This window comes from Myzus persicae, unplaced genomic scaffold, assembly GCF_001856785.1.
Source record: "Myzus persicae strain clone G006 unplaced genomic scaffold, MPER_G0061.0, whole genome shotgun sequence".
Lineage (NCBI taxonomy): Eukaryota > Metazoa > Arthropoda > Insecta > Hemiptera > Aphididae > Myzus > Myzus persicae.
This window is the reverse complement of record NW_019100626.1, coordinates 178,993-195,254: the sequence shown is the minus strand read 5'-3', so window position 1 is coordinate 195,254 and position 16,262 is coordinate 178,993. Positions and strand designations below refer to the sequence as shown.

The 16,262-nt window shown below is 29.0% G+C and overlaps 1 protein-coding gene across 1 annotated transcript; it reads left to right on the top strand.

Moving 5' to 3' along the window:
• The first annotated feature begins 4,896 nt into the window (after window positions 1–4,896).
• LOC111037520 lies at window positions 4,897–14,849 on the top strand. The gene is made up of 3 exons (XM_022320152.1): window positions 4,897–5,126; window positions 8,092–8,238; window positions 13,003–14,849. The coding sequence occupies exons 1-3, from the start codon at window positions 5,112–5,114 to the stop codon at window positions 14,077–14,079; spliced, it is 1,239 nt and encodes a 412-aa protein (XP_022175844.1). The 5' UTR covers window positions 4,897–5,111; the 3' UTR covers window positions 14,080–14,849.
• The last annotated feature ends 1,413 nt before the right edge of the window (window positions 14,850–16,262 follow it).

Sequence of the window (16,262 nt, the reverse complement as noted above, 5' to 3'; positions counted from 1 at the left end):
AATTCAATTTGATTGGATTTATTTATCAGTGAAATATTAAGTAATAAAGGTATATTATTTTTGTTCAAACAGTACAATTAAACATATTTTATTCACAATATTTAAACTAATTACTTCCTTTTGTTTGTATAAAATATTTCAAACTTAATAATTTTTATTGGATATTATGAGTATTACTACTTTAATCAATATTAAAAATAACCAACTAAAACAAAAGCATAACTTTTTAACAAATAGTCTTGTATATAATTGTATTAATTATATGTTAATATCTATGTACAACAAGCCTGCATACATTTTAATATTGATAACATTGTACACATTGAAATAATTTAATATTATTATTATTTTTTTTTTGAAATTAATATGTCATAAGTAATAAGTTACAAGGCTTTATACATACTTTATACATAATCTATCATAATACGTGTAGTGCACGAATATTTGGTGTGTAATAATTGAACATCTGCAACTATCATAATTTACAATACACTATTAGCTGTAGGTATCTATTTCTAAACAAAATCAATATAGGTATAGAACCTGTTAATATTATAAAGTCATTTTTTAGTCTCACAAGTATAATTATTATATTATTACACTAATATACAAATGTGTATTTATCGTTAATCACTGAACATAATTTTGGATCAGTATTTCGCTAAGTTTTCTATGTGACTAATTCGGTAATTTTTTATAATTTATATTCGAAGCTATATACCTACTAATCAGACATGCCGTTCTTTGTCCACTGTGACAAAACGATAATATTTTGATTGATGAATGTGTAAAATAGCCCTCCTATGGAGTAGGACAATTACATTGTTTTTAAACATGGCTATCAGGCCGACCACCTTAGTTGAATGATAGGATACGAATACAGTCATAAAAAATTATATTTCTTAAAAGTCCATTAGACACGATGTTCATCAAATCGATACAGAATTCATGATTCATATTCATTATAGGGTACAACCTAAATATTAACTGGGCTAACCTTATAATAGCAATTCAAAAAATTGCCGTTCGAATAAATATTATTTTTAAAAATGAGTTTTACGCATTATTTTTATATTAAATATACAAATATTTATATCAATTTTAAATTTTAAATTTTGTAAAATATTCGATAAAATGTATTATTTAAAATATGGTTCAATTTTATTTTTTCATAACAACTTACACTTAAAAATTATTAAAACAGGATATTAATGAGGCAATGAACATAATGGTTTGTGTTGACAATATAGTTATTAACTATGAATGCTCACTACTTTTTTCTTCTTCAATAATGCAGTTATTCAACATTTAATTTTTATAATTTTTAAATAGCTATACTTCAAGAACATATTTTGAATTTTTGAAATTTTTTTTGTTTTACTTAAGAAATATTATATGAGGATACAAACTTCTGTTTTTAAAATGATAATCTCCCTTTTCTGAAATATGTAAATTATTTAGCAGATTATTTTCTTGAAAATGTTAACTTATCAAAACCAAAGTTCCTATGAGTAGTTCTTTAGTTACTGAACTGACTGTGTCGTCCTGACCATGGCCTCAGGCCGCAAACTCGCACTGAGCTAACTGTTTTTTTTGGGGGGGTCTAGTAAATATTTTTTTCACTTGGCGTGATCCTGATCAAGTGGTCTTATAGAGAGTAGAGACTTCATAAAAGTATCTTTTGAATTTATTGAATTAAGTAAGTATACATAGGTGGAGATCTTGTGAAATATTAAGGGGGGCTCAAATATTTGATGACAAACAGACCAGTGGGGGCATTGCCCCCACACCCCCAACAAACTAATTTTTACATTAGATTTTACATTAGATCACTCATAAAAAATTGTTCTCGTTGACTCGTTATCATAACAACTTAAATAGTTACAAACATAAAAAAAAGAATAATTAATAAACGATTTAAATTTAAATATTTCAAACATATTTGAACTAAATTATTTATTAAAAATCTAAATCACAATCTCAAAAGAAATGTATTCCCAAGAACATAAGTAAAATATAATTTAGTATAAAATGGTCAATACGGTTAACGATTCATTCAATCGCGATAGACTTTACGATAGGTTTAATACAGCTATAGCGATAGTCCTATAATAGCTATCTTTTCTCGAGAATTAACAAAAATTAGGAAAAGAAATAATATTTTTCCCATCTAAAATAGAATGGTATAATATGTTATTCTATACAGATGGCCAATTGGTACACAACATTTACAATATTAGGTATATAAACACAATATAATATTATTGTGAATTGTGACTTAATTGTTCGGTATTTTACCGTAAATAATAAATTTGTAAATAGTGTGTATGTAATGTACTAGGTACACTTATATAATTGTGGATATAAGAATATAAAATGATGAAAAAAGTTCTGCAAACTGTACAAAATTACGGTATTGTTTGTTTATATTCTTAGGAGGTCTTTAACTTCAAATAATTTATTTTGGAGGGACTAAGCCCCCGTAAGCCCCCCCCCCGATCTTCGCCTATGTAAGTATACAAACATTTTTAAAAAAATGACCCACTAAATTCAGAAGTTTGCAAGCCAAAAGATAGGAAGAACTACTAAAAATCTCAAGAATTTGAAAATATGGTCTTCTGATTATTTTGTTAAAAATCGTGTAACTTTAAACAGCTCTATTTTTTTACCAAAATACTTGATGATAAATAAATGATTTATGTATTTTTAAGTGTAGAGAATATATTCAAATTAAGAGTGTGTAATGAAGAATATGTTTCTATGATTAGTCTAATAACTAATAAGTTGCTCTCCGTGTGTAACTTATGTTATGACGATCCCAAAATATAATTTAAAAAAACACGATTTTCTTATTATAATCAGATTATTAATAGATATAGTAGGTAGGTACTTACATTTAAAATAAAACCCAAGTGAATTGTACACAGTATTTTATTGTTGTTATTATAATTAACTATTAATTCTTTATTAGTTACCTATCTAATTATGTTCCAAAATAAATAACAATTAAAATTGATTACTAGGTTTGTATGTTTTCACGATGGTTCGTGTCTGAGGTTAAATAGATGACATTATGATCCCGAGAAAGCGGGCTAGGTTTTCGCAATATGTATATAATTTTTTTTTTTTGATAAGTACCTAAGACTTACTCGGCCATTCAATCGACCTTCAGATTTGTTGATCCGGAAAGCAATATTGCCTTGACGTCATAATTGTTATGTCATTGAAAAACGGACAAGGACATTAGAAATCTGCAGGGTACTGACTTAAGCAGGGAGTATATGCATACATAGGATCTGAGAAAATTGAGTCTTAAGTCTACCAAAAATATTATTTGAACATTCTAATGGAATGTCAACAAATGACTAAATTTGAAAAAAATTTAGTTCGTATATCATACTGTATTACATTAATCTTCAAGTTCTAATTTTTAATAAAAACGTTAAATTTAAATGCGTTTCACACGTTACGAAAACTAGAACAATACTCATAATAATCTCCACCATCCAAGTTATATTATAGTTTTGAAGTATTAACTAAAAAAATCTCGCACACGAAGAATTAATTAATTATTTTAATTTAATATAATATTATTATTCACTATATAAATAAACAATATGATTCATCAATGAATCCTTTACTTCAAATTAAAAAAGATGAGCAATGCACTCTGCTGTAAATAAGGTCTCATAATAATATGAGACATATTATGGGCAACTGCAATGTATAGGTTAAATTCGAATTCAATGGTATAAAATCATTGTGTATACGTTTCTGAGTGAAGACGGTCGGTCAGCCTATAATACTGAGTATATTTTACCATAATATTGTTATTTAAGCCCCCCCCCCTCTGGAATATCTAACTTCATATATTATAAAAATCCGGCAGTACCCTAACCTTAGCAATACAATATTGTAGCTCCCTACCCCCGAAACAAAATTATGGCTATAGTACTCCAGTAGGTTGAATTAATTTTTCTCGAAAACATTGCATTTTAAAAACAACTAAAACTTGATTCTTTGTTAAAATTTATAATTTCGCCCAAATTGTAAATTTAAATGTCAATAAAAAAATTATGTTACATTGAAAATTATAAAATAAACTTTTGATGGAAATTTCAAGTACCTTTTTAAGGGGTTATTCATTTTTGAATTATTACAATAAAATAAAAATATATTTTGATGAGAAATATTTAATTTATGGCTGAATATCCAATGTCAATTTTTTTTTACTATAGGCGCTTATAACATTTTTTTTTTTTGAATTTAAGCTCAACATTATTTTAAAATTCTTCTTCTTCTTCTTTGTATTCTACCATTACGATCACACATTCAAACATATCTATCGTTCAACCTTTTCATTTTATTTTTTAAAAATTTTTTTAAATTATACTACTCAAAACTTATGAGAAACTTAGTATTATACTAAATCTTTCAGAAGTACCAACTAGATCCACTTTTCACAAATAACTATCAAACTATCGGTTATGCTTCTGCAGGTTACGATGTAGAAAAAAATACGAATCAACCTATTCATTTTAAAAGCTCTAAGCGATTGTATTTAGTATTTAATAAGTTTTTAAAACGTAATAGCGGCCTACATATTTGGATATAGAACTGATATCCCTCATGGGCGATAAAGTTATTGATTAGCTGAAATGTTACACGCATCAATACGAAATTGATCATCCACATCAGTCATCATTGTCTCAACACATCGCTCTCATCTGTCCTAACTCCTAAGAGCATTCAACCGATAGATAGACCATTTAAGAATTGAGTACTTCATCATAGCGGGTCATCGTTTTTTGTTCTTTCATTTTATTGTTGTTTGGGTGCCAATATTTGGTAGGAGCAAGGACGTGAAAACAAGCTAAGAAGGAGAACTATATATTAGTGTCGGCGGGAAATAACGTCATGAATAGTCGCGTGGAAGTGATTGGACGTTTGGTTTGAATAATTTATTACATTGTTATTATTTTTTTACACGTGTTTTTGATTTGATTTCATATTGGTTAAAAAGTACTTCTCAAACCGTTTATTTTCTTTAAAATGTTATAAGATTTTAAAATTATTTGTTATACTTTTATACATTCCGGAGACGTGGAGATATGAGAGACCCTAAGGTTTGTAAAATCGTTTTCGTATATTTAGTTGTATATTAAAAATAAAAACAAAATAAAAAGTTACGTATATAAATTTATAATATACAATAATTGTTGTATAAGTTAAAAACTATAAAATATTTATACTATAGGTACATTCAATCAAGTAACTTTTTTTATTGTAAATTATCAAATAACATAAATTTAAATATTTTATTTTATTTTAGGTACCAGCTATTTTAAGTTTTAAATTTTATTCATCGATATTATATTATTATAACATTTTTTGATTATTCTGTGACTTATTAACACTATATTTGTTTCTGACAAAGAACCTATGTATTTTGGTAGGTACATTGTATAATTTAATTTAATATTAATAACTAGAATAAATAAATAACAAATATACTAACAATTTCTATATGGATCATATGTTGATAATGCTTCGTAGAAAATAAATTAGTGTTACTCTTTATTAAGAAGCTAATGAGTTAAGTAAATAAATATATCTACGTCCTACATAGTAATTCTTCATTTTGTTATATATTTCTTGAATTATTACTATAACTATAAACATAATTATTTATTTTATAATTATTACTAAGCTACTTTTTGGGTACATTGTATATACAAACATACAGTAACAATTGCATTATTTCTATTCGACAAGTGATAATTTTGTTACAAATCAAATTAGGAGGCAACTACTAGACATAAAATAGTAAAATAATATATAAAGCTAATTCTTATAATTTGTTAACAAGTTATCTGATGTGAATCGATATAACACGAATTATACAATTCAACGAATAATAGTTAGGTAATTTGATAATAGTATAAAATATAGATACTTATCTAACTAATAATAAAAAGAAAAAATGCCAATTGTAAAATATAATTAAACATTTTTGATATGGTTGCATATGATGAAAATATGAGTTTTGATTTGTTGATAACAAATCAATTTTAAGGGTAACTGTAACTAAACATATCTATGTTTACGATTATATCGTGTATTGCACATTAAATAACCTTACAATCGTATACATACATTCCTATAAATAATTGTTTAGGTCCACACTTGTTGATAATATGTTAATTCGATACAGTGTTTGTGAAATATTTTAATACAAATGTGTTGCTTAATAAGTTTGTTAATTATATTATTACTAACTTAAATACTTTGAAATACTTCGAAATTAAAATAAAATCCATTTAAATGTTTACTTAAGGAATAATAGGCCCGGAGCCAAATTTTCAAATTTTCTGCAATTCTATACAATTTGAAAATTATATTTTATATAATAACTTAATTATAATGCTTTTCTATTAATCTACTGTCCGGTGCTAATTTAGAGGGGATTGATACGATCTATTTCATCGAAAAAATGACTTCCCAGGAAAAATTCTAAGGCCTTGTAGATTTTCAGATTTTGATAATGATTTTATTTATCTGAAATAAGAAGACTTCTTATAGGCCCCATTGAACTCCCTTTTTTTATTTTATTTCAAATAATGGTATGTAACCATCTTTATACATAGGTTAATTGCAACTGTCCATGAGCTAAAAAAATAAAATAACCAAATTTGGTTGATTTTACAGAACAGAATCATTTTTGATCCATCTATTTTTGTGGACAAAAATATGAAATTATTAATATAAATAGGTTTATGATAGAAATCTAAGATAAAAGTGTTTTATATAAAACATCAAATTATAATTGTGTCTTGAGTATACAATGGATAATACTTTCAAAATCATTGTTTGAATTTACACAGCCACAGTGTGAATAATGTAAATCAAATTACAGTAATAAATAAATGCTACTCATACAACTATAAAAATAAAAACTGACACAGAACATAGTTATTTAAATTTGTCGGATTTAATATAAAGTGTTGATATCAAAATACTTTAATCGGTTAAGATTTAACTAGGCCATAATGGTATTAAATAGAGTACAGTATGCCAGTATGATAATACAATAATATAATAATTATATTTATTCTTAATTAGATTTATTAAAATAGGAATCAAATTGTATTGGCATTGCGTATTGTTTTGTGGGATGCCAATCAAAAATTTAGGCTTCAGGTACTATATTACCTAATCACCAACTGTCAAAAAATAAAATAAAATGCTGCTTGTTACTATTATAATTATTAAGATATCATTCAGTCAGTTATAGCTTCTATAATAATTATATCGCAAAAAAAAACTTTTCCAAATTGTATGATACTACAGCCTATATTACAGAGATCTGATGATCTGTACTCGTGTTCAATTGTCGTTGTGTACCTAACCTAACACAATACAGTAGTTTTTACTCTAGTCATTGTGAAATATATATTTCTTGCCTTGCTTAGAATCTTATATCTGAATTAAAAATTAAATCAAACGAGAAAATGTTTAAACTTAGATTTCAAATATAGATGATTAATACGTAATAGGTTCGACTACTTTATGTTTGATTTACTGAACTGTGCACAATTTACAATATATAGAAAAACTAATAATTTAAGTCTGTAATTTCTAAACTGAATGCAAAATTAAAACATATCTTAGATACCTACAATAAATTTTTAAATGTATCAAAAAACAAGGTTATTGACAATAGCAAGAGTTATTAAATCAGATATGGTTTTTTTAACAGCACACAGACGATTTGAATTTTGAATCTAACTTAGCGGAACTGTTATTAATCTATAATTGACCATCATTGACCTTATAGCTACGTAGGTGAATTATTAATTTCGTTATTATTATCAAAATATTTTTTTTTATTTCCATGGACGTACAAACGTTACGGATTAATTCAATTATTTTTATAAATGAAGAAACGTAGGCCAATAAAAATACTTTACATTTCATTTGTTGCAAAATAAAAAATATTGATTGAATCATCGATCACAATTATTTTGCGACATTAAAAAAACTATGCAAATTGAAAAAAACATATATTAATTTGATGATTATTTATTTCAGACGTTATTATTTGTTTTTGGGCTATTCTTACAAACATGTTTAGCGGAAAACGTAGAAACCACTAAACATGGATATAACACCGATTCAAGTGATAAGAAGGTGTCAAAAAGAGATTATTACGCACCAGAATACAACCATGATCATTATGTAAGTCTATACAAAATAAAAATAAACACCACATAATATGAACATTTATTTCAGGTATTGTACTAAATATATCATATTATATCTAATGCAGGAGCCATTAGGGAGCATAATATTTTCCCATAAAGTTACGATAAAACGACACGGTAGTCAGATCTATATACTTTTATAATTTATAAATGCATTATTAATACACTAGAAAAGAATAATTTTATACTTTTATGAAGTTGTAAAAATACTCAAATACCTACGATGGAGTAACCAAGTACTTAAAAGTTACTTAGGTCTAATGAACCTAAAGGTTCGGACTCGAATGAATTATTGTCCTAACAAAAACCTATAAAATGTACTTATATACTTGAGTAAATAATAAATATTATGTTTTTATTAAAATATTTTTTTTAACGTGTTCCTTATTCAGAACCAAAATAGTTTACAAATAAAAATATTTGTCATTAAATAAGTACTATTAAACTATTAAACTATTAAATATAATTAAATCAAAATCAAAATTCAAATATTATTAAAACAGTTTGAATAGTCGGATAGACTATTTTTACTATACTCATCTACTTCCATTAACTAAAAACCATACATAAATTAGTACTTACCTATAAATTTGTATAGTAGAAATGTATTTTATCGAAATATTCAAAATTATGATTAGAGGTACCTATTCATTATTGCATTGAATAATTATCAATCATCTTTTGATATTGTCTATTTTTAATGAATTATGATTATTATATCTCAAGTAGGTACTTTACTAGTTGTCAACAGGTATCTGCAGAATGATCATTAGACATCCACAAAAATTATTGGCGCATACCTTAGTAACCATTTCACTTACGAGCACATCTTCTGATAATTTCTCCTGCAATTGTCTTACTCTTCTCCCCTCGTTACTATGTTTTATATTCGGATTGGTTTCTAATGTCCGTGATTTTCTACCAATATATAATATCATATTCATATAAATCGTTTCTCGGAAATTAAGTTTAAAATAGATTTTAGCATTACTTTATTAGTTATTAAATACTATTATTATTCATTATCGCATGTAGTTGTAGTGCCCTCAATCTGCAGTATATAGATTATAGGTACATGCAAATGTATTATAGAACAGCTAATTGTGATTGGCGTTGTGACAATTTAATGATTTGATTTCACAATCATGTATAGTCATAGGAAAATAATGTATCGATCGCTCAAAAATTAAATATGAATAAAATCTTTGGAAAAAAATGTGCGAATTATGTTTTAGTAGTTTTACGAACCGAAGTTGCGTGAAAGAGCGTGAAATTGATGTGTTTCAACATTTTGTAACGACTACTAATTTACGCGTATCGAAAACATAATAATCGTCAAGTTAAGCATTTAGGTGCATTTTATTACTGTATACAATAATAATATTTACGAATAAGTTAATATTAAACTAAACAATTTAACAACCTATCAAAGTAAGCACGCCAAGACTCACATGTGTCGTAAAAGTAAAACATACACATAGTATGTATAGTTGTTAGGTACTTGGTACGTAGGTAGGTGAACTGGTACATAATAACAATGTATACATATACAAACGGCTAATATAATAGGTTTAATAATATAGTATATAATAATATATATAGGTAAAATCTTTTGTTCACTAAAAGCGTGTATTTTACCGGATGGCGTCGCTTATTAAAAAGCATTTTGAACGGATTATAATTATTATTACAATACATTTAAAACCCTGAACGGCTGAACGTACTATATAATATCGTATATGATACACAGTACATAATATAATATATAATCCGTCGTCACGCCATATAATAACATAATACATACAATAATTCAAATGGACGTGTGTTTCGCGGGTAGGTACATAAAAAAAAGTAGACATCCGTTTGACTAAAATAATATAGAACATAGTAATATTAATCGTTGTACATGGATAAAATATACATATGTTAGTTTACACATATTAGCTAATAATAATAATAATTTAGTATTATGTAAAAATACACGGATTTTTTTTTCGTATTGACCTGGCCGATATTGTGATTAAAAAACTTACTCAAAATATAAAAAAATAAAATGTATGGTATAATATTATGATATGTTTGCCGTTATCCAACCCATAGTACCCCTACCCATAAACTAGTACCTCACCTATAGTTGGCTCAGCGGAGGTGACATTTTTTTTTAACGAAGTAAAACAGCAGTTTTTGAAATTCCCGACGGAACATACGCAGACAAGTGGGTACAATAATATAATAAGATACACTTTGTACATTCGAAACGCACAACAAAACGACGTCCCCGCGGAGACAGAACACAATGTATGATAATATAATGATATAGATGTGTGAGCACAATACACCCATATAATTTAATATTTTATATAGGTAGGTATACACTCGCACGAGCCGGTGCCTATATAATATTATTGTTAATAATAGTAATATTGTAATGAATAATGATATTATACAGGTGTAATTGAATTATTAGCACGCGTTCTACTTGAGTACTTGACGCGATTTACCAGTCACACCATCGTCGTCCGCATTTCGTATAATATAATATCAGCTATATAGGTATCTCTTGTAGTTCGTACCTATACATGCATTTCACACGCACGACACGTGAATATTGTGAGACAAGTCACTAGTCGGTGACGGATTAAGACAAAATACATTACATACCTACTACTCACACTATAGTCACACTACCTCTATTATGCGTAATATTTAAAGCGTCCGCGTGCTTGTATATTATTTATCTAATATAATATATTTTGTTTACATATTATGACACGTTATACTGCCCTAGTTGTGAAATTGTCATATTCACAAATTGGTCAATTTTTGAATACTATCCTGTCAAATTAATTACTTATAATATCGTGCTACCGTGCATAGATAATATTTGTAACGTAAAAAAAGTATAATATTATTCAAGCGTTGCGCATTTGAAATGCTTAAAAAACAAATTTTAATGATAATTCTAACTAAAAAATATAGGTTTATATTACGCATAATAAATAATATAGATACTGATATCTGGTATAGATACATATAATCATCAAACATAGTATTGGTTTTCTTCTTCTTCCTTTTCTTAGATTAATCTATGTCAAGTAAAGATAAAATATAAGCAGTAGGCACCTTTAGCTTTTTGGGAATGTTTATTGGCGACAATAGTTATGCTAATTACTCCTCCCATTTTAGTGGTTCATATTTTTTTTTTAATTTAAATTAATATCAGTGAAATTACTGGGCCACACTTAAAGAAACTCTTGTAGAGGCCCAGGCTTATATTATTTTGTATATATTCTTAATAATATAGGTCCATATTGGAAAAGAAAATACGAAGAAAGATTAAAAATAAACAATCTTTTTATTTTTAAATTATATTATACTAGGGACTCCTCGAGTTTCGGAGATTCACTAACCGTGTTATCCCCGTCACATTTAATTACGTCAAAACAACAATGTAATATTATAAATGTAGCCATATAGGTACCTAACAATATAATTGTTTTATTAAATAAATAGATTAAAGATGCTTTTTCAAAGGTAGTTATAATTTAGAAAAATATTAGGTATGATTTATGTTGGATGGTTCATTAGGTCATCGTTGACTGGGTGCCCTAACAATCTATAGATGCTTCTGGGCCTAGAGACTAGGTAAAACCATAATATCTGTGCCTGACCAATGACCGTTATATTATACCGTATGGTATACCTATTTATTATAATTTATAATATTATTGGCATGGCTTCTACGGGTGTTATCTATGGTTTGTATTTTTGTAAGGTTCTTAGTATAGTTTGGTGGAACGACCATATTTACCTATATAGGAGTATACCATGTTAATGGTTTTGCAGTATAAAGGAAAACGTTTAGGTGTCTAAATTCTAATTCTAAAGCACAGTTTAAAAACAATCACAATATGGCAGTTTAAAGGTTTAAACTTCAAACACTATAATATAGTCTGACATATAAAATTTTCCGAAAAAAAACTTATTGCAACATATTATTTTTATAGTAGATATTTATTTCAATAACCGTGAAATTTAATACATTAAAATTGACTGATAGAATTATATCGAATTTAAAAATGGCTCGCCCAGTCGTGCCATGCATATAGGCACATATGCAGTGTAATACATTATATTTATAAAATACCTTTTTATTGTGTAGTGCGGATCGAAAATATAAAATTACCTATGTGCCATTATCAGTGGTACCGGACGTCCAGGCCAATTTTCTAAAAGATCTGACCAACCGAAAAACTAGTCCCAATACACCATAGTACATGTAGGACTATAGGTATACAATTTTTTCCTGTTTTTAGTGGTCATTGTTTAGTGGGCGGTAAAACTCGAATTAGGCAATTGCCAATTAGAAATATCGACTTGACATGTTTCTGGTGAGAAAGAAGAATGTATTCCTAATTCATAGTATATGTAACTACATATAAGTACCTACCTATATCGCATTATAATACCGACAACCTACCTATAAATAATATTATTAAATATTAATGTTTGATTTTAAAACATACCTTTACACGCTCCATCCTCGACCACCAGAAACAGAGTTATTAAAAGTCTGTAACATACTCAAGGCATTAAAGAAATATTCTCAGAAAAATAGGTCTGAAGTTGTGGCCGTCGCCACAGATTCACCATGCCAATAACATATATATCGCCTAAAAATATAAATAATAATGTTTATGGTTTTTTTTTTGATTTTCACATTGTCCGCACCGCGCAGTCGTATCCGGCTTACCGCTTCGAGTACGGAGTCCACGACCCTCAAACCGGCGACATAAAAAAACAGTACGAGGAAAGGGACGGGGACACGGTGCGCGGCTACTACAGCCTGGTGGAACCGGACGGCTCGATCAGGTTGGTCGAGTATACGGCCGACGCGAAAAACGGTTTCCAGGCCACGGTTAAGAAGATCGGAAGTTCGCATCACCCGACCACGGTGACCCATCACCTCAACACCGCTAATAGCCACCACAGCGGCGAAGGCGGTTATGCGCCCAACTACCACGGAAGTGATCTGGACTATAATCACCATCTGCAGCAGCCGTCGTTACCGACCGTCCACGACAGTCATCAGTACGAGCCGCCAGCTTACTTGAATCACTACGAACCGCCACAGTCGCCAGCTTACAACGGTCACTACGAACCGCCGGTGCACGGTTACGACAATCAGTACCAACAACTGCCAGTGCACGGTTACGACAATCATCAGTATCACCATCAGCAGCAGCAATTGCCGCCGTCCGCTTACAATCATTACGAACCGCCGCTGGTGCCTGCCGTGCACAATCACTTCCAGCACCCGCCGTCGCCCAGCCCGGCTTACGATCACTACGTACCACCGCTGCAGGTGGTTGTACCGGCCGGTCACGGCGATCATCACTTTGAACAGCCGGCGGTGCATCCGGAACCGACAGACTTCGAACACGGTTCTCCGCTGCCACCGCTCTTCGCCGCTGGTCTGCCCACCGCCCACGGCGACTACGGCAGCGCGTCACCGGAAGAATACTATCCCGCGCCCCTGCAGTTTCCGGCCACGTCTCACGAGACCCACTTCGAGTGGCCCGCCAAGAGTGGTAGCGACGACGACGACGACGGCCATGCCGACGGTGACCTAAATCATCGCGGTCACCTGCAGGACGAATACCGATTTCCGATCGCCAAAGAGCATAGTCATCTGCAGGGCGCCGCGGCCAAAGTGGCATCCGGCGAACGGCCCGAGTATCTGAGAAAGTATTTCGAACCCAACTACCGAGGTCACGCCGCCGGCGTCAACAATTTTTACGACGACGACGAATGAAGTAATGTATTGAAGTGTAAGTTTGCTCGTAGTATAATATTATAGGCGAGCTCACAACTTACCAGCATAATGTACGTATGTGAAATGGTACGTCAATGGTTAAGTGCACACATTTTTTCATTTTTCGGAAATCTCATTTGAAATTTGTTGGGAATTTAATATTAAATATGTTTTCACTACAAAATTTATGTTGTAATTAATTTGAAAAAAACTTCTTGTAGAAGAAAGGAATACAAATATACAATACAATAAAATTAAATTAAAATTACACCAAATACCTACCTATTCTACATGTGCGCGCTTAACCGTCGAAATAATAATTAGGTACCTACAGTAGTTGTTAAATATATAAATAGTGCAACATATTGCCCGACCCAATAATTTCTTTTCGTTTCAAGTACTTGTCTATATTAATTTACCAACGCTGTCTCGTTTTTCTTACCAGTCCGTTGTATACGATTCGTATCTAAAAACGTACACTAATAAGTGATATTTCTAAAATATAACACTAGTACATGAGTACATTAATTTTCATAGAAACAATTTCATAGAATTGCATACGAATTATTATCCAGTAATTATTTTGCAACATGAATTAAATACAAGCTCTTACTTTTTATTAATTATGAAAATTGTCAAAAATAGCCAACCAATGATCCGTAAAATACTGTAAGAAAAAAAAATTGTGGACGTTGAATTGAAACGTCTCATTTAGACGTTATGATATATATTATATTATTATATTATTCCAAGATATATCGATTGCTCCAAATAATTGTATAATAATATAAATTAAAATAGTATTAAGTATTAAGTAATGTAATCAAGTCCGACTTACGTGAATGAAAAACCGGAGAAAAACATTATTCTGGAGGAAGGCAATGGCCATGATGTTAATTTGTTGCTTTTTTGGAAAATAAAAACCTGTTAGTCCTATTCTCTGGATCTCATATTTTATATACTATATACGACTCGAAGAAAATGTTGTATAAATATATTTATATCATATTCTGAAATCTATGTATACAAGCCCAAGTGCGGTTTTTGCACCTCAAATATAAAACACTACCTAGTTGGTAATTAATCATAATGTGATCATTTTTTTATTGCACTCGACATTTTTTTAAAATTAATTTCAACTATATTCTCTCATTCGAATCTGACACCACTGAGTAATTACCTATGTCTATATCATAATGTACTATAATTTCTAGCAATATTAGGTTTTGTAACAAATATTTATCAATTTTTCATGGGAAAAATCATTATTGACGAGAGATGATAATACAATAATGTAATTAATAATTATTTTAATATAATATTTTAATTTATTGTAAGTGATGGGGACAAGATGTCAAGATAACTAGTATACAGAATACAGATGTGTATTCCAATGTTAAATAATTTGTGATACAATTGATTGCTGTAGTTATTTTATTAAAACTGCATTTAAAAGATGCAACATACCTAATAATATCATAGACAAACACAAACTTTTACATGCTGTATTTGAGTACCATTTCGGCATTTCCTATCAACTGTTTGTACAATTAACTATATGAAAATTTCTACATTTTACTACCTCTTGTAAGTAGGTAATAACTGTTAACTTATATTATGTTCGTCGCAGGGTTAAATAAAACATTTACATTTAAATATTTAATACTATATGCATATACATTATATTATGATAATTTTAATTCGTATAAATTTTAATTATTTATAATAAGAATTTTATTAACACTATAAATTATATATTATGATGTATCATATTACAATTTATATTGGTATCATAAAAAGTTGACTGTGGAATGGAAATCGGACAAATCGGTCTTGTCCTCTGTTGTACCTATTATTAAACATTTATTTTATTTTATTTTTTTTTTTTTTATTTTAATCGTGTTACATGTTCAATATATCGATAACATAGGTAGTACATTATATTATTATTATGTACATGTATATTACACTATAAATAGTATATAACCAATATATGGGACGTTTGTTTGTTTTTTATTATATTATTATTGTTACTGGTACTTAAAATTTAAATACCTACCCTTATGTATTAGGTACCTTAATTAATAAACAATTTTTCTATGTATATATTATTAGTATTTTTGTACACATTATTGAAGTTATTAATAAATTGACTATAGTCGAAATAATTTTGTTGGACTAGC

Excerpts from the sequence above, each read along its gene's own strand:
- LOC111037520 (XM_022320152.1), top strand. Across the intron at positions 8,239-13,002 it reads AATACAACCATGATCATTAT|TCGTATCCGGCTTACCGCTT; the intron begins GTAAGTCTATAC and ends CGCACCGCGCAG.